At 44.0% G+C, this 26,820-nt stretch overlaps 1 protein-coding gene across 3 annotated transcripts in view; it reads left to right on the top strand.

The window, feature by feature from the left end:
* Positions 1 to 26,820, top strand: part of Grin2b (glutamate ionotropic receptor NMDA type subunit 2B) — a 555,949-nt gene that overhangs the window by 486,333 nt on the left and 42,796 nt on the right. For all 3 annotated transcript variants that reach the window (NM_012574.2, XM_087655881.1, XM_087655882.1), the window contains 5 exon segments: positions 18,115 to 18,317; positions 19,040 to 19,211; positions 19,632 to 19,785; positions 23,613 to 23,738; positions 26,322 to 26,551. In NM_012574.2, coding sequence (NP_036706.2) covers positions 18,115 to 18,317; positions 19,040 to 19,211; positions 19,632 to 19,785; positions 23,613 to 23,738; positions 26,322 to 26,551 — 885 coding nt within the window.

The following is a 26,820-nucleotide window of genomic DNA, read 5'->3' as shown; positions in this document are numbered from 1 at the left end:
GAATGGCCAACAGAATCATCTCAAAGGAGGGAGGACTTATTGGATTCATAGTTTCATGTCAGAGAAAGCATGGCAGTGTTCAGGTGGCCGGGATGACTTGGTCCATGGTGGAAGGGAGCATTAGGATTCTTGGAGGATGAAAAACAGAGAGAACTCAGGCCAGAACCAAGGCTACTCTGAACTGCTCAGAGCCCACCACCCCAGTGACTCACTTCCTCTCTCTAGGCCCCACCTCCCAAAGAGTCTCCTCCCTTCCATAAAGAATGTCACCCATTGGGAATCTAGGTTCAAGCACATGAACCTGTGGAGGGATATTACATTTTCAAACTATAATGGAAGGGAAGAAACCCGAGACAAAACTCAGCCTCCAAGGATCCACCCAGTGATCTAATTCCTCAAGTTAGTCTCCACCATCTCCCAGGATCTCCCAAAATATCTCTGCCAGCTTGGGACAAGTGATTCAACACAGGAGCCTGTGGGAGATGTTTCGTATTCAAACCACAGAGGCAAGTACAGACATAGAATTTTATCTGTGCAGTTCAACCTAACTTCACCTTAACTTTATTCTAGAACCTTCTAACTTTAAACTAAAAGCACTTAGAAACTTCTCTGCCTTCCACTTTGAGCTTCATTCAAAGCTTTAAATTGGTTGAGCCTTTTCAATTCAATTGTCATTTTCAATGATTTTTTTTTTCAGTCAAATGGCTTTAGTTAAGTTGAGGGACAATTTAGTTTTAAGGTGAGGGGCAGTGAGGCAATTTAGTAATTTAATTCCACCATGTGGTCCGGACATGAACCCAAGGCCTGGGGACTGGTGCCTTTCTGTTAATTAATTCTCTATGTCAGACATCTGGGAAGCTGCCTCTTCCGCTTGGTCTGAATTGACTAATTAATTAAGCTGTGTTTGTAAACAGGCATTTTCTCCCCTAGCCCTTTTTGTGATCATCTGTTTCTTGAGCCACAAGCTGGTGACCCTACTTAATGGCAAACTACCTAGCCAATAATTCCACTCTCCTACAGGCTCTGGACAGGTCATTTGGAGGCTGCCCAGAATTGGGCAGATCTGGGCATTGGAAGGAGGTCAGTAAGGACTGGGATTCAATTAAGCCATTTATTAATTATGTGACTACAGGCAAATTGCCCCACATTACAAAACGTCAGTTTCCTCATTCCCTCCTTAAAACCCTTACCATTTAGCCCAGTACCTGAAATGTGGTTGACACTCTATGCTCTAGGCGAGCTTCTCTGAGGGATCACCCACACTAACCTTGACTGTGCAGGGGCTCAGGGATGGCTAACTTCAAGCTACTTCGGCTTGCATTGTTATGCTGGCCTTCCTCCAACCTTTTGTAGATAAGCTGGCAGCTGTTGCCACCTTTACACTTTACAGATAGAGAACCAGTCTCTGCAAAGGGAGTAGCCAAAGTCCCAGAGCGAGCCGGAGATAGAGCATGACCATACCTTCACACTCGTGGCCTTGAGCCTTCTCCTTTGAGACCACGTTTCCTCCTGACCTTCAGCAGAATGTAAAAACAAGGGTGCTGAACACTGGGAGTGGGGCAGGAGAAGAGTTACAGGAGTGCTGCCTAAAATAGCACCTCGTTAAAGAAATCAATGCTAATCAGTGATGCTCATGGTGGCGAAACACCTGTTAGCGCATCATTACCCAATAGGAAGGAACTTGCTGCTCAGTCCCTCCCGGGGCCTCTTCCCAGCCCACCTGCTTTGGCTGGAATGATAAGTATGTTGTCAGCAAGTGTTGTAACTCAACTAATTTCAGTAACATTAGTACTTCCTACAGTTCCATATATGACTAATTCTTTTCTCAGCTTTGTGAGGTTAGCAGGAGAAAGATAAGATAGATTTATACATATAGCCAGAGAGACATAAAATTACAATCTCCCGTGTCACAAAAAGCATCTAAGAGGCCCAGAGGTTAGAACTGTCACACTCACGAGGCTCGTCAGTGGGAGAGGTGGGACTGCTTCAGGAACGTCCTATTGGTTAGTTAGTACTGTTTCAGTGGACTACAGTTGAGAAAGACTTCTGTCAATGTTGTCCCTACTTGCAGTGACAAACACTGGAGAAGGTTTTGTCTATTAGTTTTTACTTTCTTTCCCCCTCCCCTTGCATGTGTATGTTGCCCATGTGTGTTCAACATATGTGTGCACATATGTGCAGTTGGATTTGGAGGACGGAGGACAATCCTGGTGCTTTTTCTCAGGCACGACTCACCTGTTATTGTGATGGGGTCTCTCACTGGTACGCTAAACTGTCTGGCCAGTAATCTCTGGGGATCTACTTGTCTCCACCTTCACAGCTCTGGCATTCCAAGTGTGTGTCACTCTGCCCTGCCTTTAAAAGTAGGTTCCGGGCATGGGACTCTGGCTCTTATGTTTGCAAGGCCAGCCTTTTGATGAATGAGCTATCTCCCCAGCCCCTTTCCACGTGCTGGTTCTGCCTGGTATGTATATTAAAGCTTTCCCCTACATGATATATTTTAATCAATTTACATGATACATTTTAATCAATTTCTACTACTTGACCATTATACTCAAATTCGATGGCTTGAAACAACCACTGTTTTCCCATTCTTCCTCCTTTAAGTGGGTGGTTGGTTTGGGTTGGGTTGAGCTGTGTGGTCCCTGCAACAGCCTCACAGGGCCTCATACATCCAGCTCATCACCTGACATTTAACAAAACCTGAATAACCAAAATGGCCTCACTGTTGTTTCTGATGTTAACACTGGATCTCGGAAGGGATCCAGCCCCTTCTGCTGTTTGCTCATCCTCAAAGAGGCTTACTGAGTGCTTAGCCCTGCTTGCAATGTTCCGTGAGAACAAGTCCTAGTTCACCACTGCTCAGCAAATCTCCACACATGCCATACATTTTTGGTATCCTATTAGCAAAGCAAGTCACAAAGCCAAATCCAAAGTCAATGTGACAAAGCATATACAAAAGCATCCGGGAAAAGATTCTTTTTGGAAATGATGTTCACTTGCTTATTTAGCTAATATTTATTCAGTGCCCATTGAGGGATTCTTCCCTCCCTACGTCAGGCATTAGGGATATAAAGAAATAAAATGTGGTCTTTCCAACATCCCTTCTGAAGGAAACCAGCAGACTGATGTTCTTTGGCTAGTTTGGTGATTGAGATAAACACGGGAATTCCGGAAATGCCAAAGAAGGAGATCTCAAGCTCAAATCCAACTCAGGGCTGTGGTAAGCAAAGGCTTCTGGGTGACGGTGGGTATTGCCTAAGCTGAATACTAAGAACAGAGCGATCATCATTGGGACACTAAGGGATCAGGGTGAAAGAGTGCAGCTTGTATGAAGGCATTAGGATCAGTGAAAGCAGAGTGTATTGCTTGCTATCAAATGATGTGAGAAGGCCATGGATATTGAAGGGGCTTGTGGAAGAGAAACAAAGACAGGAATGAGGAGACTAGGAAGATGGGTGGGAGGTGGGTGGGAGAAAGGTACAAAGGTAAGAAAAATGTCTACTTTTCCACTGTGGTTGGATGAAAATGAATGTGTAGGCATTGGTGCCCTGGGGGAAGCATATGGATGGGAAAGGTCTATATTTTAGAAAGATCACCTTGGGAACTGGATGGTGAATGAACCAGAGGAAGACAGGGCCAGAGATGGGGAAAGCAGATGTCACATAGAAAACCAGGCCGGAAGTAGAGTGTGAGAGAATGACTCCAGGGCAGTGGGATCCTTCTTCACTATTTCTGTCTTCCGAGGCTGGGAGACGCATATCAGTCTAGGGTTGGCAGAGTGCTGGATGTCCTGGTTTGGCCTAGCATTGTCTAGAATATCTGGGAAGAACAATTTTGTACATAATTAATAAGTACCTTTAACCCCTACATTGACGAGGGAGGTGGTGGAGTTTGAACTTCATTTTACATTTGTCCTTTGCTTATTAATTTGTTCCAGATGTTTATGCATGGGGAAGGCTTAAGGGGTGGCTTGCGCCATTGAGTATGATTATAAGTCAGAAGAGAGTTCTCGCCATCTCCCACGTGGATGCTTGCATCCATTAAGCCATTTTACCATCCCTTTGAACGATGTTGATACTGTCAGTGTGGTGTGTGCAAACTGTTCCCTAAGTCAGCCAGGTAACTGAGTGGACGAGTAACTACCTTCCTGGACATAGAGCTTTCACTCCCCTCTCCCTTCCCTGCCGTAGCTGTGGTCTTGCAGTGATCCTTAACATCTTTGGCCTCTTCCACTTGACCTTCATTAGTCCCTCAGTAATGCCATGAGTCTTTGCCATGTGTCGGGCTCTCTGGTTTTCACATATCTTCACACCCTTGTGCCTTAGATTTCCTCTATGATTGCATCTGAAATGAAGTCACTCCATTGCCCCGGAAAGCACATTCATAACCATCAGAGTTTACATTCAGATGCGTGCTCTGGAAAATTGTCATTATACTTATGCAACATGTCTCGTCTCCATTCCTTTCTGTTTGACACTTGCGCATGAGCGCCCTGCAATGATAACAACAGTTCTCTGCAGACTCATCTATCCAGGAGGTCCTGCTCAGGCCTAGCTAGATTTTTCTAGCTCTGAAAAATTTGCCTGAGAAGCTGATTTTGCCGGTTTGGGTCAGCTTATTAAATGTGAGACAATTTGCCTCACTTTGCATTAGCATCTGGAGACATACTTGAAAGTTCTGCTGGTCTAATGTGTCTGAGATCAATGACAGGACTCTGCATATTTTTAAGTAATGTTTTCTTTAGAGATACTGAAAGCATTTGAAAGTTGGAGGAGAGCTGTGAAGGAGGGTGTAATGAGATAGATCAGGAAGCCAAAAGCAGAGCAAGGTGGAAGCCAGCGTCCTTTGAAACACAGGAAAAACACCTCTATGAGGTCTTCAGGGGGAACTTACGGCCTTCTGCATGGCAGTACTGTTTCTTGTTGGAGCCATTCATCCTCCTGTTGTTTCAGATGCCCAAGGCATCCAGTGCTGCAACAGGTCCGGGTACATCCTAGCTACGACAGAGAACAGGACAGATGAGCTGGGGGCATCATTACTATACATTTTATGCTGTTCTCTGGACTCTGAGGGCCTACCTGAGAGTTGACGTGGCAGAGAGGAAAAGCAGAAAGCAAAGGCTTTGGTGTCAGCCTGCCTAAGCCCTGTTCTTCTTGCCAACTCCTTGGCTCAGAAGCCCCGAGGCAGGGGTCTGTGCTAGTTTGCTTGTCTGTGGTCATGACAAAAAGCATGAACAGAGCACCTTCCAGGCCACAATCCATGGCTGGGGGAACTCAGGGCAGGAGCCCAAAGCAAGGTTCTAGGGCAGAAACAATGGGAAAATGCTGCTTACTGGCTTAGTCCTTGCTAGTACTTTTATGCAGCCCACGACCATCTGCCCAAGGAATTATAATATTCACAGTGGACTAGGCCTTCCTACATCAATCGATAATCGAAACAGTTCCTCATAGCCATGACCAGCCAGGCCAATCTGATCCAAGCGAAGCTTCAACTGAGATTCTCTCTTCCCAGACCCCTTAGACTGTGCTAACCTGACAATGAAAAGTAGCCAGCACAAGGTCATATAGGAACCTTCTGATCAGGAGGTTTTGGACCCAGGGAAATATTCATGGAAGGAATACAAAATGGAGAATAGAAAGGAATCTGGAAAGACTGCAAGCAGCTAGACCTGGCAGCAGGGTTGGTCTGTGGGTCAAGAAATGCCATGTGATTTGATGAGTGAGGTTGGTTCATCTGTAGACTTCCCTCAAAGTCCAGGGCCAGGATGGGATGTATCCTCAACTTGCTACGGAATCATAAGGATGTTAGATAGTATCAACAGAAAAGAGAGTACAGAGAATGCTTCAATTCTGTCATTTATCTTGTTCTTTTCTCTCATCTGCATTTGTTGTTTTGTGGCCATTGGCGTTGTCCTTCTTTCTCTCTATAGAGTAGGTGGATGGGTTCTCCATAGTGAATGGAAAATGGCTGCTTGGGGCTTCTGCAACGTATGCTATAAAGTAACCTAGAGAGCACTCTTCTTATTTCTAAAGCCCCAAATTCAGAAGATTCCACCCACCCAGTCAGGTGCCCCACCTCTCAACCACTCCTTTGTAACTGGGTCCAGGGTTTGCTCGGATGTGTGGTAACATAAGGACTTTCAGGAGGTCCTATGGCTGGCATTGACAAAAGAGCAGCTCCAAAAGAAAGAAGACCCTGGATAAAAGAAAAAGACCCGGCAGAGAGAATGAGTTACAGGAGAGAGTTGAGGGCTGGCTTGTTGGCAGGCAAACGATAGTTAGCCACAACACAGGATATGAAACTGTAGGTGATTTCCTCAGAGCCACACTTAGTCAGCGATGACAGAAGCAGGATTCCAACGAGGCTATTGTAACTTCACAGACCTCTGCTCTTACCTAACACAACTAGGCGGGATGAAGTGGAGCGCGGGAATAACTTCATAAGGCGTGCTTACATCTGTCCCATTCATGCACATAGACATAAGCATGAGGGATCACCTTGCCAAGGTGGTACTCACACCCAGAAGTAAGTCGCAGGTCAGTGTCCTGCCACCGCACACCTTTACTCTCCCTTCCAGCTGTCACCTGAAGATAAAGGTAGAGGGTGACGACAAGGAGATCCAATGACAAATAGTGCCACGACTGAAGCCCATAGCCTAGTTCCTAAACCAGCACTCGAAGGCTCTCCCATCACATGTCTATCAGTCAGCAGCAGCAGCCTTGAAGAATACCTATGAGCCCCACGGTAGCAATCTACAGGAGGGAATTGAAGCCCAGAAAGTGAGTGCATAGGTTGAGAGGTCCCTCAGAGCATCCTGTATGTCCCACAGGATGGCTTAGGAGGCCTTGGAAGGAAGCACAGCAGTGGAGAAGGCAGTAGTCAGTGCTTTCCTTAGCTCCTCTAGTTCCCAGAAGGACACTCTGAAGACTGGCTGTCCCAAGATGGTGAAGTGAAGCTCGGGAGTTCAAGAGCCCTTGGACCTGGAAAGAGAGATGAGTTGAGTCCCTCTGCCTCAGGAGCCTGTTGAAAAAACTATTTACAGAATGCTGTGTAAATAAAGGGATTAAAGCCTTTTGTAAGATACCTGTTTTCTCCTGGGAAGGGGATTATGTGGCAATAACATGGAGCCAATGGTTTCTCTGGATTCAAAGCCAAAAAGGTAGTAACAATTCCGTCCTGTGAGTCTACTTTTATTTGCTTGAATAAGAATGTGGATTAAAACCAAAAGGATTGTGTGGAGTTTACCTTGGCATTTTGAAACAGAGCTATAACCTTGGTGTGTTAGCTTATTTCTTCCTTGCTACTTGGAAACAAAATTTATTTTCCTGGGAAGCAGTTAGATGAACTTAGAGGGTCATAATTTTTTTTAATAACAATAATTAGGAAAAGTTGGAGACTGAGGAAGAAAGCATCAAATACTTGCAAAAACTAATGAGTTAGGCACAGAGTTAAGCACTCACCAAGGGTCACATAGCAGGTCAGTACACTACCACCTGCCACCATTCTGTCTGCACGACCCCACCATGAATTCTGTTGTCATTTGCAACACACAACCCTTTCACAAAACCATCAAGGCTTGAGTGTATGTGTATGTGGGGGGGGGCGTTCAGTGGGATTAAAAGAAACTCTTCTGGTTTCTCACTTGTTGGTTCTAAAGGACTATAAAAGTCAGGAATGTTCTCAGGGAACAACGGCATGTTGAAAAACATACAGGTCTCCAGAATCAAACTGACCAACGAAAAAAGTCTTGGTTTCAGGGCTGCAAGAAGCAATTAGTTTGACATGCAAAATGAGAAGACTCGAGTTTCAATCCTTAGAATTCACTCAGTCCTTAGAGTTCACGGAAAAGCCAGGTAGATGAGTGTGGTGTCTGCCTGCAATCCCAGTTTGAGTGAGGCAGAACCAAGGGATCCCAGAGCAAACTGATTGGCCAGATAAGCCAACACAGTGAGCTCTCACTACTCAGCAAGAGACCCTGTCTGTGTGTACAAGATGGAGAGTGGCCCAGAACAATAGCAAACATTGACCCATGCACATGTGCACCTACACATGTAAACGTGGACCTGTGCACACATGCCTGTGTGTAAATATGAATGTGCTCAGCATATCACACACTTATAAGTACCTCAGTGAACAGCAAGTTTGTCAGTCTAGATTGTGAATAACTGGCAATGTAGCAATGGCTGTCTTTCGTGGAATCAGTGACCTTAAACTGATGTGACTCCAAGGGAGTGTAGCACTGAGCTGGAACCAGCACAGTGGTGATTATCCCAATATCATAACAGCTGTATGGCTGGTGTTATCTAGAATGACCATAACTGCTGCCTGGCGCCCAAGGAATCAACAACTTTTGTTAGCAATACTGCTCTTACCTTCCAGAATTCCAGAGGAAATGTATTGGAAGGAGCAGCAGACAGCAGGGTTCACGTGGAGCCTGGTTGCTGGGCCCACAGCAGCAGTAGATGCACACATCTGCGGGGCCTGGAGCTCATCTGAGAAGTCAGCATCAGCCAAGAGTGGCATCTGAGGCCAGAGATGGCAACTGAGGTCTGGGCAGGAGTGACCCAGAACACCTTCCTCCTTCCTCTGGCATTTGAGCCCAGAGCCACCAGGCCTCAGCTTAGTAAACGACAAAGCAGTAACGGGCCAAAGGCAGTCATGGATTAAATATAAATATGGAAATTATTCTCAAACACATTTTTCAAAGTCTACATTCCTAAACCTAGACGTGACTGGGTATGCAAATGACGGAGAGAAGCAGCGTCAAGCTGTGCCTGTGGCCTTGTTAGATGCTCACTGCAGTAGATCAGGCTGCTGTGCTTACAGCAGTTCTCCTGCAACTGGGTCTGCCTAGGCTGGGTTTAAATAAAAAGGTTCTAGTCGGGAAGGCCAAAGAGAGGAGGGAAGGATGTCTGTGAGCCCCACCCTTTTCTGCAAGATAACGGAATGCAATCTAAAGGAGACTTGGTGGAGGGTCCGATGTGCTGTTCCGTCAGTCAGTCAGTAATTGACTGACAGTAGGCAGTACCGGGCAGGACAAGAGACGAGAGAAAGGAAGTGTTAGAGCCATCCCACCTAGGAAGCACTGAAAGACACACCCAAAAGCTTGAATTTGCATATCAGAATAGAGCTCACATTTTAACAGAGAGCCCGAGGCAGGGTTGACTCACAAAACCCTCTGAGAAAGACAAAAATAACAACAGCTACCCTGATCCCCTTTTCTTTTTCTGGAATAAATGATCATACAAGTGGTCATGTTGGAGGACAGAGAACAGGGTAGAACGTTCTGGAAACATGGAAGTATGTAGCTATCATGCTGGAAAAGGGACTTAGAAGACGAACTCCTGTGAAATAGCAATCAGCAGATCTGCACCCCTGATATATACAGGGTTTAAAAAATCTGTGTGCAAAGGCATGGAGGTAGACTTGAGAAAGGGAGAAGGAGGGGGGGGGGAGAGAGAGAAAGAGAGAGAGAGAGAGAGAGAGAGAGAGAGAGAGAGAGAGAGAGAGAGAGAGAGAAGACAGAGGGAGACAGGGAGACCAAAGGCTCTACTGTATCAGACACATTTCTAGAGGCAGGTCCAATGGTCTATACCTGTAGTCCTAGCACTTGAGAGGCCCTGGCAGGAAGACTGGTAGTTTCAGGAACCCCTGTGCTTGCTACACAGTGGGACAAAAGAAAGAAGGAAAGGAAGAGAGGAGAAGGTGAGGGAGAGGGAGAAAGTGGAGAAGAAAAATGAAATTTTGAGGCATAGGAAGAAGCCCCCCAAAACCCAATGAAGCATTTCCAGAATGTCTGAGAGATTAAGGGCTGCTTGTCAGAATGTACCAGGAGCTGCTTCCCAGGTGTAGATAAGGGAGACAAAGAGCTCAGTGGGAAATGGGGAAAGGATGTGACCAGAGGGTAAAGAGGCTAATCTAAAGTCTAACTGGTGAGGAGAAGCAGTGGTGCTCGCTGTGAGTAAACAAGGAGAAAATTCCAGCAGCCAGATACCATTCCTCAGAGTGGCAGGCATTTCAGAGTGAGCAAAAGTTGGTGTTGGTGCCAACTGAGCGATGGGGACGCTTTCAGCCTCCGCCATGACAGTACTGATTGCTGCAAACTTCTGTGTTCTTGAAACAACCAGAATATTAAGAAAGAAAGAAAGAAAGAAAGAAAGAAAGAAAGAAAGAAAGAAAGAAGAAGGAAGGAAGGAAGGAAGGAAGGAAGGAAGGAAGGAAAAAAGAAAGAAAGAAAGAAAGAAAGAAAGAAAGAAAGAAAGAAAGAAAGAAAGAAAGAAAATGGCTGTGCTTTTTCACTGCTGGGAATAGGTGCTTTAAAAATACCAAGGGGTGTGTGTGTGTGTGTGTGTGTGTGTGTGTGTGTGTGTGTGTGTGTGTTTTAAATATGCTAAATACTTATCCACAGAGAGATGGTAGAATAAATCAGGGCACATTAATATTTAGGCTACTGCACTGCTATTTTAATAAGAACTGAAGGACTAGGGAGTCGGTAAAATATTTGCCACAGAAGCATGAAACCCAAGTTCCGGTCTTCAGCACCCTAATAAAAAGACCAGTGCGGCCCCTACACATTTGTAATCCCACCCTGGGGAGGCGGGTTTGCACAGATCCTTGCAGCTTACTACATAGCCAAACCAGTCTAATCAGGGAGCCCTGGGACCCAGCGACAGGTGGTGTCTCAAAGAAGACAATGGAGAGTAACAGAAAAAGCTATCTAACATCAACGTCTGATGTCCACATTCAAACACACATACACACACGTTAACACATACATGTATCACACACATGTGCACAGATAGGCATATGCATACACAGATAGGCATATACAAACAGCTAGCCCTGCAGTGTATTAAGTTGGAAGGAAAAGCAAGCAGTAGATGAATGTGTGCATGGGGTCTGATTTGGGAAACACACACACATACATGTGCAGGCACATGCCCACGGATATCCGTTATTTGTGCATAGGTAGATGTATTTGAATAATTAATGGAAGTATTATTTTGGATGGACGGATGTAGGAATTAGTTATCTATATTAATGTTCATTTGTTACAAGGGACAGGTTACTAGGACAGCATACAGAAAAATACTGAAGAAAATAAAGTACTATTATTGTACTGTTAAACCTTAAAAATCTTAGAATTAAGATGTATTGCTGGGGGTAGTGTATGGATAGATAGGAGGGCCCTCTGTTCAGAGGTCCCTTTAAGGTCTCAGGCATGCCTCAGGGCTACAAGGTGGAGTCAGGGGACACAGCTGAACCTGTCACATCTTTGGGAAGGAGGGAAAGCCAGAGTTCAGCCGCCTTGCAGAGTCTCCTCCCATCTCTCAAGCTTGCTCAAAGAGATAACCCATAGCTTTAAGTTCCTCATTTAAAAAGTCAGTCATAGTCAGAGGCTTAAAATAAGTGTTTCCTGTGGGATTCAGATGTCATGTCAAGCGAGAAGCAGGAATGCTTTGATTTTTTTTTTTTTTTTGAAAAATAACCTTTGACGCCTAAAGAGCTTCTAATAAGCACTTTTGTCCCAAAATCTTCTTTAAAATGACTTTGTATGGCAACAAGAGAGATGACTGGAGGAGACTGACATCTTTGCTTATCAGTGTTAGGAAAGCCCTGCAAACAAGGCGGCCCTGTCCCCTGTCCCTTCCTCAGTGACACTGACATGTGTGTGCTTCACGCTGGAGGGATGGACAGAATCATGGCCTTCAGAGAGGTCCATGCGCCCAGTGACGTCCCCTCCTATGTGACCTTATCAGGATGCACAGTGATGTGTGTTTCATGGGCTGTCATGGCACATAGCTGTTGGTATGTTGACAAAAGGAAGACTTTGAAGTCCCAAGTCACCACAGACTGGTTCCCCTAGAATTCCCACCAAGGGAACGTCTCGGGAGCCATGCCTGCAGTTTGCCCTAGGGTGTTTGGCCCAGCGGGTACCAAGGGAGCGAAACCAAGAACCCTGAAGAAATAGTTCCTGTCTTTCCCTCAGAAAACCCAGCGAGAGATTTGTTTTGTTGCTGTTTTGCCTTTTTTGTTGTTTCTGAGGGCTCTGTTTGTTTTGTTTCCTCGCTTAAGAAAGATTCTTTGAGATCTCAGGAGATCTTTTAAACCGTGATTATGGGAGATAACTGATTTATTTTTTATAGACAGATGTCGCTATTAAAGAAGCTTGAGGTAATGATGTTTGCTTAGTGTTTACTGCCAAGGAATTCCAAGTGCTTTACAAACGTTCTCATAGGTGCTTTTCAAGATTCTAGTTTTTCCTGATCATACTTTAATCCTGACTATAAATACTTCCTTCAGTTTTCTGCTTCGGATTTTCTCTGCGACAGCTCCAGTTCACCCCATTTCTTACCACATTCCCAGGCCTGCGCACTCACGTCTTCCCAGGCTCCCAGACAAGCCTTCAAAACTGCTCTCCGGAGGCAAGCTTCTCTGATTACTCCCTTCCTTTCTCTTCCAACCATTTCCATTTGGGGCATTTTCGTAAGTCTCTCCTGCTGCAGAAACAACTACTTGAAACCTACCCCAGGTTTTCTACCTAAATCCATCTCTTGATTTTTAATTTTAAGTGTTTATCATTTAAAATAATGCATCTTGCTCTATAAGGACGTGAGGTGGAGTTGAGGGTGTAGCATATTGGTAGAGCAAATTACTGAAAATGAACATAAACCCTGGCTTTGTTTCCCGGCACAGAAAATCACAAATTTAAGGTATCCATCCAGTACACCCTTTATAGGAGTTGATATGTATTGAAAGTTTCTACTTTCAGCCCTTCATCAATTTGGACCTTGGGGAAACATGGTGAAAAAAATTAATCGTGGTTAGGACAGGAGAGTCCTTTGTACCAAAAACTCATATATTGCCCTTGTTGGAGAAGGTGACTAATAGGAAGACCTCCTCTTTGACCATTATCTGCAAACAATACTGGGAAAGCCTCCATGCAGAGTGGGTCATCGTGGGATCATAAAACTATGTGTGAGACACAGAAATCAAGTCTCCCACTTTCTGGATATGGGAAGCAAGGCCCCGAGCGTTTTAGAAATTTGCTTCTGCTCGCTGGAATCCTTCGGAGACACACTTGGAACTTAGCTTAGGAGGACAAGATACTGGCAAAGTGTCAAAAACAATTGAAGCCATTAAAGAAGGAAGGAAATGGCACAAGATAGAGTGGCTGGTTGTTCTGTGCAGAGAAGAACTGGTAAATGCCAACAACAAGGGCAGGGTGAGCCAAGGCAGCGCTGATCTGTAGGATTTAACAATGTCACGGTGGCCATACTCAGTCCAAGCCACCGATGCCACTGAGCACTTTCCACAGGGAAAGAGATGAGTGCTGTCAAGGTGCCTCTTGAGAGCGATAGAGTTTTGGCGGTAGTGATCCTTAGGACTTTAGGAAGAAGGGAATAAACTAGTCCAGGGGATGGAAAACTCTCCACTTTGGGGGCTACGATTTCTTTTTTAAGGTTTGGCTTTAAAATGGGAGGGCAGGCCTCTGTGAAACTTTTCTGTGACTTCCCCAAAATGATCACTTCTACTCTGAATGCCACAGTATTAACATCGCCCATGGTGGCAGCAGCCAAGACTTCACTTGATGCCATCCGTCAAGTTGGCTCACTCTGTACTGTCCTTGGAGGTTGTGCCTCAGTCTTACTATTTGAGTGTCAATGAGTTGGGAGAGCATTTGCAGCAGGAGCTCAGTGAGTGAGCCTGCCTGACTAACGGTGCTCGCAGCGCTCACTTATCCTCCCTGATATCTTAGAAGTTGGCAGCTCCTTTTGTAGAGGGAGCTATCAATGGGGAGTGTATCCCACAGGTTAGCTGTGATGACAAATGAGATTATTAGACAAGTTCAGAGCCTGACACCTTCCCACCCCCAATAAACACCATGTGGTCCCATTGTCTACCAGGATTAAACCCAGTGCCTGCCACACACTGGTGTGTAATTTTTGTTGAATCGAATGACACACAACATAGGTGTGATCCAGTTAGTCTGGGGAAAGGTGTGTGAGAACTCCGTGAACACTTTATTGTTGGGGAAATGAGAATGACATATCTAATGAAAGTCAGGAGATCATAGAATTACAGGATCAGGACTGAGTTTCCCTGCTGGGGTATTGTGAATACAGAGCAGAGAATGACTATCTGTGCCTCCCCTTCGCCCCATGTGCTAGACACTGTACATCTATAAATACACCATCTGTTATTACAATAGCTTTTATTGACTGCCATTGATTGAAATATATTCTTTTCAGAACAGTTGCTTTAGGGGGGAAAAAAGGAATGCTTGAGTCTGAGAATAAATACCATTGCATTTTATTCCATTTGGTTCAATCCATCATTCCAATTAATTTGCATCTCTTCAAACTCGATCCAGCAATTTATGTGACATCACCTGTCCTCGCTGGGTTATTATTGTCTGCAATTTCTTGAACACGATTTCAGTTTTGTTCTTTAAAACACTATATAGGTCACTTCTAAGAACAGAGTCTCCTGACATGTCACTAAAGACCTCTCTCTGCTCTGGCATTGATTCATTAAACAATCCTTTCTTTTCTTTCTGGATATAGATTTTTAAAACCCCTTCTCAGTCTGTCAAAGTATGCAGTAATCCATGTTGTAGTTCATCCTGTTCACAAGAATGTCAGGGGAAACTTTGCCAAAAAGCTCTCTCCACAGCATCTCCTCTCACAGATACGTTGAGTCCGTTAGCAAGGAAAATGATGACGTTTTCTTACAGTCTGTTCTTGGCTGACCTGTGTTGAGCATCCTTAAATCAAATGACTCTCTTTTCTGAGTCTCATGACCCATGGACTGAAGTTAATCCCACTGAGGTAGGCGAGATTCACACACAGGTCTGGAACATGTAGGTGAGACATTTGGGCACAATGCTAAGGAGAGGGAGAAGTTGTTGAAAATTATTTTGTGTGTGTATATGTGTGTGTGTGTATATATATATGTATATATATATATGTGTGTGTGTTATATGTTTGTGTTAATGTGCACACATGTGCATGTGTATGTATGGAGGACATAAGTTGACAGTGAATGCTTTTCTTATTTGCTCTCCACGTTATTTGAGACAGGATTTTTCACTGCTCTCTCTGGAGAGAGAGAGAGCTCTCTCTGGAGCTCTCAAATTAGGCTAGGCTCTCTGGCCAGTGGGCTCTGGAGAGTCCACCTCTTTCTCCTTCCCCAGAGCTGGGATTACAGATGCGTGCCAGGTATCTGAGCCCAGATCTTCATGTTTGCGTTGGAAGCATTCAATAACTGATCAAACCCATAGCGTTCAATAAGAAAGCTACCCGAAAGCAGTGTCTACACCAGACTCTCGGGGAACATCACGTGAGCCCAGAAGTTGAGCGGGAGTCACGGGATCTGCTAGACTTCTCTGGTATAGGCTGATTACAATGAAGACAGAAGAGCACAATTGCATTTATAAGAAAAAGAGGCCAAAAGAACTTATTGGGGAAAGATGATAGAACTTGAGATAGATAGATAGATAGATAGATAGATAGATAGATAGATAGATAGATAGATAGATAGATAGATAGAGGCATTTTAAGACTTTTCAACCTTTCCCTCATAATCAAATATGCATGGAATAATAAATATTGCTTTGGCTCCTGGAATAGACATGCTTGCTTGGGAAAAGATCTGATTCAATGGCCCTCCAGGGGTGCATTTGCAACAAAATCAAGATCAATAGTTTATTCAAGATCAAGAGTTTATTGAAGAGCAAACATTCTCTACTTTAAGACAGCTCCACTTCTGGTTTTTCAGCTTTGTGATGACATGAAAGGGATTCGCACCCAATAGAAGGCATATTTCATCTTATTTTACTGATATTCTCTATGTGTTCAGGTGTGTGTGTGTGTGTGTGTGTGTGTGTGTGTGTGTGTGTGTGTGTGTGTGTGTGTGTGTTTGGGGGCTGAGTAATAATGCTAGAGGTCAACCTTGGATGTTGTTCTTCAGGTGACATCCACCTTCTTTGAGACATGACCTCTCAGACCTGGGGCTCACCAATCATTCGGCTAGGCTGGTGACCAACAAGTCTTTATGATTCTCCTTTTGAGTTTTTCCCCAGCATACAGAGGACATGGATATGACACTACACCAGGCATTTAGGGAAGGGCTGACATGTTCTTTGCCTATATGCCGAGCCATTTTCCTCTCTCTCTCTCTCTCTCTCTCTCTCTCTCTCTCTCTCTCTCTCTCTCTGTAAGTATATTTGGTGACTGCTGACATGTGGTAGGATATCCTCTTACACTGTTACACAGTAGCAGTGAACCACATCTCTCATGAGCCACGAGAGCTACAAGATCACACAGGCAAACAACGAACACTCTGTGTAATACTGCGTTTCTCCAGAGCTGTGATGCTCTGGAGGTCAAGAGCGTGCAATACATTTTAATCTTACATTTTCAAGTTATGGTGGATTATTAGGTCATAATCCCATCAGAGGTCATGGCACATCTATACACATAAAGGAAAGAAAACATTGGTTTCAACACTTCATTCTGAGGCCTGGAAGCAAAATAGCTTAGAGGATGAAAACAAATGAGCTGGCCCCAGAGTTAATGCCAGAGAAAAACTGAGCAAGTGCCAAACAAAATAGTCCAGGACACAAAAATCAATGCCCATGTTATGAAGATGTAATAAACAGGCAGAGGCCATGGGGGGCCTAGCTTGGCCATGTGAGTAAAGTGATCAGCCTTGTAAGACAAGCTAGAGGGGGAACTAACCACACTTAAATGCAGACAGAAGCGAGAACTCAGATGAGGGGGAGCCTGGGTTGGCATTGGTATAGAAATTCATGTCTGACAGCTTGAAAGTCAAGTTAATCTGTGCGCATACTGCTCCCCACCGATTCCCGGAGTTACACGAACCAAATCGTTTCATAGGCCTGGCACTGCCCCTGCATCACCCTAATACACGGAAGAAGCCGTTGGCTTGGCTCATGCCTTCTCTCCTTGAGACAACCGAAGATGCTCAGTTATTGAAAATTAAAATGATTCCTTTCCCCTTTAGGTTCATCTGTACAGTAAGAACCTAGTAACAAAGATGGATGATTTCTACATAAAATCAGGGATGCAGGCCTCTGCCGCAAGGCAGCTGAACACACACGTTTCTCCTGGTGACTGACAGAGGTCTGCCGCACGTGATTCAGAGAAGGCACACCTTTCCAGTTAGAGTCACGGTGACAGTGTTTCCTAGTGATGAGTGGTGGAGTGGTTGTTTCCCAAGTGGCTTCTCACAGAGACACCTAATGGTTTCATACCGGAGTGTCTTCTTAGTCCATCAGGTACAATTAACTCTGGGTTGACACAAGCATTTGTCACTAGCCCAACCAACCACACTCTCTTCTCCAAGCAAACAGGGTCTATATCTATTCATATAAACGTTACCTTGTTTCAAGTCAGAGATTCCTAGCCACACCCCCCAACAGTTCCCCAGAGAACTTCCCTTACAGCTCAGAGGACTTCCAGCTAGCTCGTTTGCCGTGGCCATTCTTTTCTCTTTCCTAATAATTCATTGTGATCTCCGGATTATGTTTCTTATTGTACTTAAGCAAAACAAACAAACCCCATAGCCAAGTGACCCAGGAAAGTCAAGAATTGCACAGCTCTTGGTGGGGGCAGGAACTATGAGGTGAGGAGGATGCCCAGTCCACTACAGGTCCTTATTCAATACTGAGTAGAGAGCAGCTGTTCTGAACCTGTGGTTCATGACCCTTCGGGAGTTGAAAGAACCTTTCATAGGGGTCTCCCTGAGACAATCAGAAAACAGATATTTACATTCCAATTCATAACAGGTGCAAAAATATAGCTATGGTGTAACAGTGAAAATAATTTTGTGGTTTGAGGGGTCACCACAACACGAGGAACTGAATTAAAAGTTTGCAACATTAGGAAGGTCGAGAACAGCTGTGTTAGGTGAACAGTCATTTTCTTTTCAGCGTATGTTCTAGAAAGTATTCTCTCCATTGTGTTCTGTGCTGGAATTGTTTTCACCCTTGCTCAACGCCTTCTCAGACAATTCGGAGAGGACTGGGCGAGGCTAGCGGGCTACCTGTGGCTTATGGCTCCTGAGTCCTCTGTTCTCTCTGCGCAGGTGGGGAAATGGAAGGACAAGTCCCTGCAGATGAAGTATTATGTGTGGCCTCGGATGTGTCCTGAGACTGAGGAGCAAGAGGATGACCATCTGAGCATTGTCACCTTGGAGGAGGCGCCATTTGTCATTGTGGAAAGCGTGGACCCTCTCAGTGGAACCTGCATGAGGAATACAGTCCCGTGCCAGAAGCGCATCATCTCTGAGTATGACGCCTCCCCGGATGGATGGGTCTAGGTGGCCACGGAGAGAGTCGGATATGCTGTCGGCGGACCTGAAGTTAGGCTGCCGTTGGGTTATAGAATCAATGGGAGCTTTATCAGATGTGCGGCTCCATCGAAACCCCTGAATGGATGGGGTGAATGCTGTGTTAAGGTTCCTTTGAACATGCCCAGCCTCGATGACTGAGACCTCACATTTACTGAGTGTTAACTTTCTTTGGGCGTGGGAATGGGTTTCCTCTAAGCTAGCATTTTGAGAATTAGACCTGTATTTGGAAATAATAAATTCCACTAGAGTTATGCTGTCAAAAGTTGGGGTAACAATACTCTTTGATGAGGAGGGGAAGGGAAACATCTCAAAGGGAGACTAGAGTATCTCAGGATCTGGTCGACATTTTGTATCTCAATTCAGGTTTTGATTAAACCCCTGAAATCAGTGGTAAAAGTTACTAAGCTAAGCAAGTAGGATACATATCTTTCCCTCGTCTATGTTATACTTCAAAGGAACACTGAAAATCGTGCAGTAATAGGGTTTGGGATACCGAGATAATTAAAAACACCACAGTTCTAGGTCTGTTCTCTTCCCTCCATCAGGAATTAATTCTACTGTGGGGGTGAGGGTTGAGGTTGGAGTCTTAATGAAAAAGTGATTTTTCCCTTCTTGTACAAAAGTCTCACTTTGTTTGTTTGTTTCTTTAACTGGGTAGGAATAAAACAGATGAGGAACCAGGCTACATCAAAAAATGCTGCAAGGGGTTCTGTATTGACATCCTTAAGAAAATTTCTAAGTCTGTGAAGTTCACCTATGACCTTTACCTGGTGACCAATGGCAAGCACGGGAAGAAGATTAATGGGACCTGGAATGGCATGATCGGTGAGGTCAGTATCAGGAAGCAAAGGTCGCGGCAAAGTCATCTCCACTGTGCACTTACGATTTGCTTAAATATTGTTAAGGATTTATCTTTTGCATTTAACAAAATGTAAACTAGTAACTAGAGATACAGAGAGATAGCTCACGTAGTAATGTGCTGTCTCATAATTATGAGGGCCTAAGCTTGAGCCCCAGAACCCAAATAAAAATTCAAGCAGAATGATATGTGCTTATAATCCCAGTACAATGGAGACTCCCTGGGGTCTGCTGGCCAAATTGATGAGTTCCAGGCCAACAACAGACCCAACAGGAGGTAAATGGTATTCTAAAGGATGGTGCCCAGGTTATTGCTGGGCCATGGGAATTTCACCTGTGATGGACCTGCCTTCCAGAATGTTCTAATTGGAACATTGTGTCTTTCTCTCCAGGTGGTCATGAAGAGGGCCTACATGGCAGTGGGATCACTAACTATCAATGAAGAACGGTCAGAGGTGGTTGACTTCTCTGTACCCTTCATAGAAACTGGCATCAGTGTCATGGTATCTCGCAGCAATGGGACTGTGTCACCTTCTGCCTTCTTAGGTAAATCATGTGTTTACTGGTGATAGGAAATAGACTCAAGAACAAGTGGGTAGAATGAGAAACAGTTGCCGGAAGTGGTTTGTTGAACATTTAGTTCACTTGGGAGTAATTGGTTATTCTTAAACTCACAAAAACATTAAGAGCACCCGGGAATCATTGCAGTATGATGTCATACAAGAAAGTGCTGCGAGAATGGTCATCAGAAGCCACTTAGTTCCCTTCTCATTCTCAGTGTTCATTTGACATTGAACAAATTTACTCCATCCGGGAACTTCATTTTTCTCATCCACAGTATATGACAAATATGGTTCTCAGTTGGGTGACCTCTGAGTCTTCTTTCTGCTGCAATAATTTCTAAGATTAAATAGCTTCTGTCTTAGTTACTATTTTATTACTGTAGAGAGACACGATGACTGAGGCAACTCATATAAAAGAAGACCTTTAGTTGAGGACTTGCTTACAAATTCAAAGAGTTGATACTTTGTCATCATGACAGGAAACAGACAGGCATGGTGCTAGAGTGGTATTTGAGAGCTTTACACCCTGATCCATAGGCAGCAGAGAGAGAGAGAGAGAGAGAGAGAGAGAGAGAGAGAGAGAGAGAGAGAGAGAGAGAGAGAGAAAGAGAAAGAGAAAGAGAGAGACTGACTGACTTGGTGTGGGCTTTTGAAATCTCAAAGCCCACCTCTAGTGATACACTTCCTCCAACAAGGCCACGCCTCCTCCAACAAAGCCAAACCTCCTAATCCTTTCAAATAGTTTATTGACTGGGCACTAAAGAGGCAAATATATGAGTCTCTGGTGACCATACTCATTCAAACTACCACATCATCAAAAGACCTATTTACTTTTCAATAATCTTCAAGAATTGAACATAGGACTAACACACACTTACATGCATCAACATTTTTTTGTTTTCACATAAGTTTTCTGAAATTTTGCTGGCCAGATCACATCTACTGTTTCTTTATCCCCTCCTTTTTCACTGTCTCCCCCCAATACTATTCATGATTTCCCTGCTTTCTAGCATCACCCAAATGTAAAAAGCATTAGATATGATTTAAGACTGGGTGCGATGAGGCCACGACTTCAATTAGATGAGGTCTTTTGTGAGCTCATACCCACTATTTTTGTCCCTTTTTTGCAGGGGCTATGGATCTAGGGGTTGGAAAATAAACTGTCACCTTGAAACCAGAATATTGGGTGAGGAGACAGGAAGCCTGGTCTTGTCATAAACAAGCTATAAGTCTTTGGACTGTCATCATCACTTTGGGGGGAAGGAGGGGATGGACATGTTTTTAAATGGGAATATTAGATTACACAATGACTAGCCTTTATTTTCAACTCTGGACTTCAGGAATTAATTCACTTAATGTACCACTAAGTGGAACTATAGATTCTACGGAACTTTACCCTAAGCAATTTAAGTTTCTTAGACAGTCTCCTTATTCATGATGAACCAAATCCTGGCCTTTCTAATTTTACACGAAACATTACTAGATGGTACACACTGAAATGTTCATTTTTGTAGCTTCTGGGTATAACTTATTTGCAAGCTTCCTTTATAAGAAGGGCAGAAAGTAGGTTCTAATTTCAATTCTATTGATAGAGCTAGGCACACCTGGGATTATGAGAATGTCAAGCAGAATATCTTCTTCCCATGAGTGTCTGGGGAAGGAGAAGTTCATGTATTATAAGAGTAACAGATGCCAGGCTTGCAGACTACCTGCCATGGGTGCATGCTTTGCTTATATGAAATTATTAGTGGTGCTACTAGACTCATTGTTAGGCCTTGGAATCTTGGGTAAATTAAGCATTTTCCAGGAGTTCTGTAATGAAGCTTAGGTATGGTAGTCATCATAGCCCATGTTCTAGTCCACACCACAGCCTGGAGCCACTGTGATGGACAGAAAGAAATATGCATCGTCACATTGTGGGAATCATTAGGCAAGGTTTCAAGATACCCTCAATTCATAGTCTGAATTCCACTTTCTGCATATGAAAGACACTTGACCCCTTGTACTTAATTTTCTCCTCAGCAAAATAAATACAGTCATCCCTTAATGCAAGGCCCATTGAAAGGATTATAAATAATGGCATATGAAGTCCATTATGAATTGTAAACATCAATAATGATGTTTGGTACATTTGTTTGCAGAAAGTTGCCCTAAGCTAGATGAGGTGGGGATGGGGAATATGGGAGAGGGATGACAAATGTGAAGCTTTCATCCAGTCCTTAGCCAATCAAAAAACATGGGACCAGAGTAGGATTTTCATCAGTTAGAGTTAAGGGTGGGGGAGGTTTCCCCACACCAGACAAAGTAGGCTCAGATATATCACGTAGGCTTGAGCCACCCCTGCCTCTGAAAGGCTTTGTGTTTAACCATTGGTATGTTATGCTCTGAGACTTTGTTAAGGGTATTTTTAAATTGATTAAGTGACCTGGGCTTTTATAGTACCTTTGGGAGTTCAAAGATAAAGTAGGTTTCAGAGTGGGAAATATATTTTCTAATTTTCATCAATTTCCCCCCTTTCAACTTCATCTTTATTAATGACTTGGAAGTGGGGGAAACAGCATGTTAATTCACTTATTATGAGTTTACAATGTGAAATGATAGCTAAAAAGGCCATAACTATTTTTGGGACACAATTGAAGGGCACTGTGTCATGGGACAGAATTATGATCATTCTTTTGTGTCTAGGGAGTCCGAGAGATGGCTTTTGGAATATAGTGTTGAGCATGTGAGCACTTCTAAGCCAGAGAGATCTAACTCAGCTAGAATAGGTTTAATGTTGAAAGAGGCTGAAGGAAATACACACAGGGCACTCTTGTTCTCTTGTCTACCATTAGCCTGTTAACCACACTGCTCAGTAATAAGAGACAAATTGTAGCTGCTTTGTGATTCAAAAGCTATGCCTACTCTCCTGTTTCTCGTAAAATCCCCATTAGTGCAGACACTGATATTCAATGTGGATAGGTTTTGTTTTACTTTGTTTTGTTTTGTTTTGGCTCTTGGTTTCTCTGCATCGCCTTCGCTGTCCCAGAACTGGCTCTGTAGACCAGGCTGACCTCAGGGATCTGCCTGCCTCTGTCTCCTAAGTGCTGGGATTTAAAGGTATGCACCACCTCTGCCTGATAGTTTCCTTTTAACAAAACAAAACAAAACAAAACAAAAACTGATTGGCCTACGTTCTCGTATCCTAAGGATAGCTAGTATTGGATCCCACAACAAAGTAAGCTGGAAAAATAAATGCCGGCTGCACCCTGAGAAAAGTGTGTGGACACAAAAGTGAAGGGGCGCCATTATTCAGTATTTGACAGTGTTGCCAAACTGATCCACCTCTAAAATAGTGCGGACATCTGTCAAGAATTTGTTCACAAGACTCACAAACACTACAGAAGACTTTTTAGTTGTTTGTTTTTTGTTTTGTTTTGGTTTTCATGGTATGGCCCTATTGATGAGGACACGAAGCCAGTTGGTTTACTATCATTTACTTGTAAAATATCTACTCTTTGCAGTCACATTGGAAGATCTAGGTATGGTTCCAAGAGTAGCAGAAACTGCCCCTGTAAACCCACAGGACTCAGAAGTATTATGGGGTCTTTATGCATTTGAAATAAAAAGATCTTTACATACCCAAGTGGAGAATGGGCTGCTTGAGTGTCTCTTATGTCTTCCTGACTCAACCCTGGCTCTCCGAGGGCACACAACACACTTGTGCCTTGCTCATCTGAAGATAGGTGTTTTCATCATTAGATGACTATGGAGATGATGAGCCGTTTGTTCTCCATTTTGACCCTGAGCACCATTTTGCTTTCCTTTCAGAGCCATTCAGCGCTGACGTGTGGGTGATGATGTTTGTGATGCTGCTCATTGTTTCTGCGGTGGCTGTCTTTGTCTTTGAATACTTCAGCCCTGTGGGTTACAACAGGTGCCTAGCCGATGGCAGAGGTAAGTGGGAACTCCTGCATTCCACCTTTCCCCCTTATTGGACAACTCAGAACCATTACACCTACTGTTTGTTACATCTGTCCTCCCAACTTTCTGTGAGGATGGAGACCATAAGCATCCCTGATTGTCAGCATAGCAATATTTTAGAAATGTGCAGTTAAAATGTACACTAGGTTCTCTTTGTTCCCATTGTCACATATTAGATCCAAGCCTGATTCTGCCCTCTGGATCATTAAGGAGAAAGATTGGTAATAGCGAAGGTTAGCATGCATGGGCACTGGTTTGTAAGCCACAAGTTGTGGGCAATTTGGGGGAAGAAATGTGAGGGGAAAGGCAGACTCTGCACACACAGTAAGAATAAGAAAATTTAGAATGCCTGAGGGTTTATGAAGATTATCGAAGTCATTAGAGTTTCCGACAGTTGAAGAGTTACTACTGAGTTACAGGGTTTCCACGACATGTGTCTTTGGCCTAACCCCTTCCCCTCCTAAGGAGTATAAAAGTATCATGCTTGAGATAAAATGGACAGAGAAGAGCATTTCTCACTTGTAGCTATGATAGGGTGGTCTCCTTCGCTGGGCAGTAGGCATCAGCATGGACACACTGAACACGTGTTTGAAGCACTTTTAATACTTTTGAAAAGTTTGTCAGGCTTCTAAAGGAGTCATGAGAACCTGGTGAATATGAAGTTACTTTAGAACATCATAAAGTCCCAGGATTAAGAAATATACCAATTTTAAATTGTCTTCTAGAATTCTAGTTATTCTGGAATGTACCTCCAAGAGGATGGATTCTTAATTGTAGATACTAATAAAAATTGTATATGGGGCACTTAAGAGGCAAAGGTGCTTGAACCTAGAATACTGATTCGCTAAACCTGGGATGAGACTTAGACACTGAGTGTTTAAAACAGTGGTTATTTACCCTGGTCTTATTAGGATGACCAGATTCGCTTTGTATCTGTTAATTTAGGGTGGTTGCCAGGCAACAGTGTTCAGTCAGTATGCTATTCATGCTTTGGTGGGATTCACAGTCCAAACTGAGAGCTATTTCTTCATCAAGACTTCCAAGTGCTTATATTTTAGTGTGTTTTCTAAAGTGGAGTTTTACGTGTTTCCACAATATGGTGTGGCCATTGACTTACCACTTATGACTTACCACTTCTCCCTCCCCCTACTACCTCTAAGACACCTCACCCTCCACACTGCAGGCTTTGCCCACTGCCAGCTCCCCCTGTGGTGAAGGTCCCACCTGATGCTGAGTAGCTCCCCTGAATCCTCTGGGGCATTCAGATGTACTTTGAGGTCCTGACCTTCCTAGCTTGGATACTGACATCTAGGCTAGCGGTGCCATGGGCATGGGTCAACCATCTCAGCCTGAAGCAGAGATCTGTCTGATCCCTGAGAGGAACCATCTGAGGCTCCCATAAGTGTTAAGAGCTGAAGGTAGTGCAGATTGCCCTCTACCCTGAGAAAAAGTCAGAATATAAAAATTCAGATTTACAAATACTGTACAAGAGTTTATGATTACTCCCGTTACCTTTCAACGCTTCTCTTACAGAGGAATTCAGCACTGTTCCACTCTAAATATCAAGTCTCCTTAGAGCATCTCAGTTTGCAAAACTTTGCTTTGTTATCAACTCTCTACGTACACATCTGTTATATGACATAGAGTCCACATGCACAGATGCTTGCGCACAGTTCAATAAGTTCAACATGCACAGGCCCTGATGATGTAATTGGCTGAGCACAGGTTGTCAAGATCCCAGCAAGAATCCTAAGACCTTTGTGACTATGTTGGAAAACTGTAAGCAGATATTTCTCCAGTCGAAGTGTGCACAGAGATCCAAAGAGTACATGAAGTCTCTCCTTCCCCAATCAAGGACAACAGACAAGTTTCCAATCATGTAAAGGCAGAAGTCCTAAGATTAGATGGAGGGACATCTATCAAGAAGAGCTACGTTTTTGTTCTATATGTATATGATCAGGCTAAGAGTCTGTGTTCTCTTCCCTGAGCTTCCTTGTCCAGAAGCCAGTGCTGCAGCAGGCCATTTGGGGAGGGTTGGCACTGGAGGGGCTAGGGGTATCCATGTCATTTTAAAGACATTGGCTGCTAGAGGCTAGAAGATAAAGAAAACTTAGCCATAAGTATATTCAGTCATCCAACACTGGCACATGGAGGGCTATGGCAGTTGTAGAAAAGGGCTTACACCACTCTTGCTGATGTCCTGGAAGTTAGATACAATGGTAAATTTTGAGAATAAAGGTCAATGTGAACATATTAGGATAGTTGACCATTGTTACATGATCTTGATGGTCTCATATACAAAGACAGGAAGAGTTTTAGTTGGCAAAAGACCTACCCACACACCAGGGCTCGAGGATTACTTCTAAGAAACACTCCCGCCTTCTCCAGCTCCCATAGGAGACACAGGATCTGGAATTGTAAAGCTGTCATATGAATGGCTCAGTGGAGGGGTTTCTTACTCTTGCCAGGAACTTTTCAGCTCTGGGTACTTGTAGATCAAAGCAGATCCAGTGACTCAAGCTTAGCCTTCTTTCTCCATCTTTTGTATCACTCCAGAGCCAGGAGGCCCATCTTTCACCATCGGCAAAGCAATTTGGTTACTCTGGGGTCTGGTGTTTAACAACTCCGTACCTGTGCAGAACCCAAAGGGGACCACCTCCAAGATCATGGTGTCAGTGTGGGCCTTCTTTGCTGTCATTTTCCTGGCCAGCTACACTGCCAACTTAGCAGCCTTCATGATCCAAGAGGAGTATGTGGACCAGGTTTCTGGCCTGAGTGACAAGAAGGTAAGAGACCCATTTAAAACCTTTCATCTTTTTCTATCCCATCCTGAGTCATACTCAAAGTTCTCGTGAAGCTGGTAATTTTCTAAATGTTTAGAATCAACAGCTCTTTTGTGTGTTTTCTTCAATTTGGGACATGAGCACAGAAGCCAGATTCCCTACTGAATTAATACTCCTTCAGACTTTCCTTCGGATTTGTAAAAGGTTGTCACAAGGGCGCCCCGGGCTGCAAATGAGGGGCTTGGTATGCTAGCAGGTTCTCTGAGAACATA

This window comes from Rattus norvegicus, chromosome 4, assembly GCF_021556685.1.
Source record: "Rattus norvegicus strain SHRSP/BbbUtx chromosome 4, alternate assembly SHRSP_T2T, whole genome shotgun sequence".
In the NCBI taxonomy this organism is placed as follows: Eukaryota; Metazoa; Chordata; class Mammalia; order Rodentia; family Muridae; genus Rattus; species Rattus norvegicus.
Note: the sequence above shows the minus strand (reverse complement) of the source record. Positions and strands in the feature narration are given on the sequence as shown.